At 49.4% G+C, this 1,655-nt stretch overlaps 1 protein-coding gene across 1 annotated transcript; it reads right to left on the reverse strand.

Annotated features, from left to right (window-relative positions):
- Nucleotides 1–668: 668 nt before the first annotated feature.
- LOC141629110 (uncharacterized) lies at nt 669–1,268 on the reverse strand. The gene has a single exon (XM_074442167.1). It carries the CDS (start codon nt 1,266–1,268, stop codon nt 669–671), a length of 600 nt encoding a protein of 199 aa, XP_074298268.1.
- Nucleotides 1,269–1,655: the final 387 nt, after the last annotated feature.

Below are 1,655 nucleotides of genomic sequence, written 5' to 3' on the forward strand. Positions count from 1 at the left end.
GAAAGGCCACGGTGAGATAACCTGGTGCAGAGGCTCTGCTGGCTGGTGACTAACGTGGGCGTGGCTCGTGCAAGCGTCGCATCTTTTGCGAATTCCATGGCATCTTTGCGCATTGTGGGCGAAGTATCCCCGCCTCGGTGCCTTGTTGGACAGGCTCCGCCCCCGCATGGTTTCCACATTCTCCATTGTGGTGAGCATGCAAAAAAGCGACTGAGACTCTTCCCGATCCAGGGCATCCGAGGTAGGGTCCAGCGAGGGATTTCTGAAAAGAACATTATCGATTAGTAGGAATCTGGATGCTCTCATTTTAAAGCCCCTTACCTCCTTTTTATCTGCTGGTAGGACGTCATTCGCAACGGACTAGGTAGGGTTTCCTCCGATCTGGGAGTATTTTCTTCACTTTGTTGGTGCAAAGACACTTTTTCTCGCTTCCTGCTTTGAGATTTTAGCGTTCTTTGGCTCCAAAGACGTGGACAATTGGTATCGTGGAGATAGTTCTGCCTTGAAGGTTGCCCCAGGGGTGGCTAGTGCGTCGCTTCTCGCATTCTCGCTCCCGGGATTTGCTTGATGTTGAATGTGACAAACCTAACTTTCAGCTCCTTTGCTATATCTAGATAGGCCATCATCCCGGGGTCTCTCGGCTTCATAGCGATCATTAAAATGGTTAACTATAAGCTTAGAATCACCGCAAACCCGAAGGTGTCCGATTTTGAGATCCGAGCGCTTGGACCCAGGATTAGTGCCTCATATTCTGCTTCGTTGTTTGTGGCTTTGAATTCACATCGTACGGCCTGGACTATGTGGTCTCCCTGGGGTGATTTGAGGACCAGCCCTACTCCTGCTCCTTTGGCGTTTGAGGCTCCGTCCACATGTAACTCCCATACTTGTTCTCCTTTGTCTTCTTCCAGATTCAGGATGTCCTGTTCGGCCTGGGTCTGGAGTGCTGGGCAGAAGTCAGACACAAAGTCTGCCAGAGCCTGGGACTTTATGGCCGTACGGGGTTCAAACTTCAAATCGTACCCGCTCAAATGCACGGACCATTTAGCCATTCGTCCTGACAATTCTGGTTTTCTCATGATAGTTTTAAGAGGGTAATTAGTTATCACAGAAATAGTATGAGACTCGAAGTAGGGACGCAGTTTATAGGATGCAGTAACTAGTGCAAGGACAAGTTTTTCTAGTGATGTGTACTGGTCTGCCGGGAGCAGAGACTTGCGATGTAGTATATCTTGGATGTGATCCTTCCTGCTCGTACTACTAGCACGCATCGATCACGCTTCGTGGATCGAGATATAGGAAAAGTGGTTCTCCTGGCTCTGGTTTCGACAGGAGAGGTGGGGTGCTGAGATAGCGCTTTAGCTCCTGAAATGCTTTCTCGTGGTCGTCCGTCCATTCAAATCTTTGGCTTTTTCTGAGTATATCATAGAATAGCCTGCATCCGTCCGAGGATCCGGATATGAATCGTTTAAGGCGCCACTCTTCCGTCAGGTCTTGGACGTCTTTTGGTTTCGTGGTGATTCCAGTGCAGAATTGCTCTTATTTGCTCGGTCTTGGCCTCTATCCCCCTCGGGTCACCATGTACCCTAGGAACTTTCCTTTGGATACTCGAAGGTGCACTTCGTGGGATTCAGCTTCATTTGGTATTTCCTGAGGGT

Source organism: Silene latifolia, chromosome Y, assembly GCF_048544455.1.
Source record: "Silene latifolia isolate original U9 population chromosome Y, ASM4854445v1, whole genome shotgun sequence".
Lineage (NCBI taxonomy): Eukaryota > Viridiplantae > Streptophyta > Magnoliopsida > Caryophyllales > Caryophyllaceae > Silene > Silene latifolia.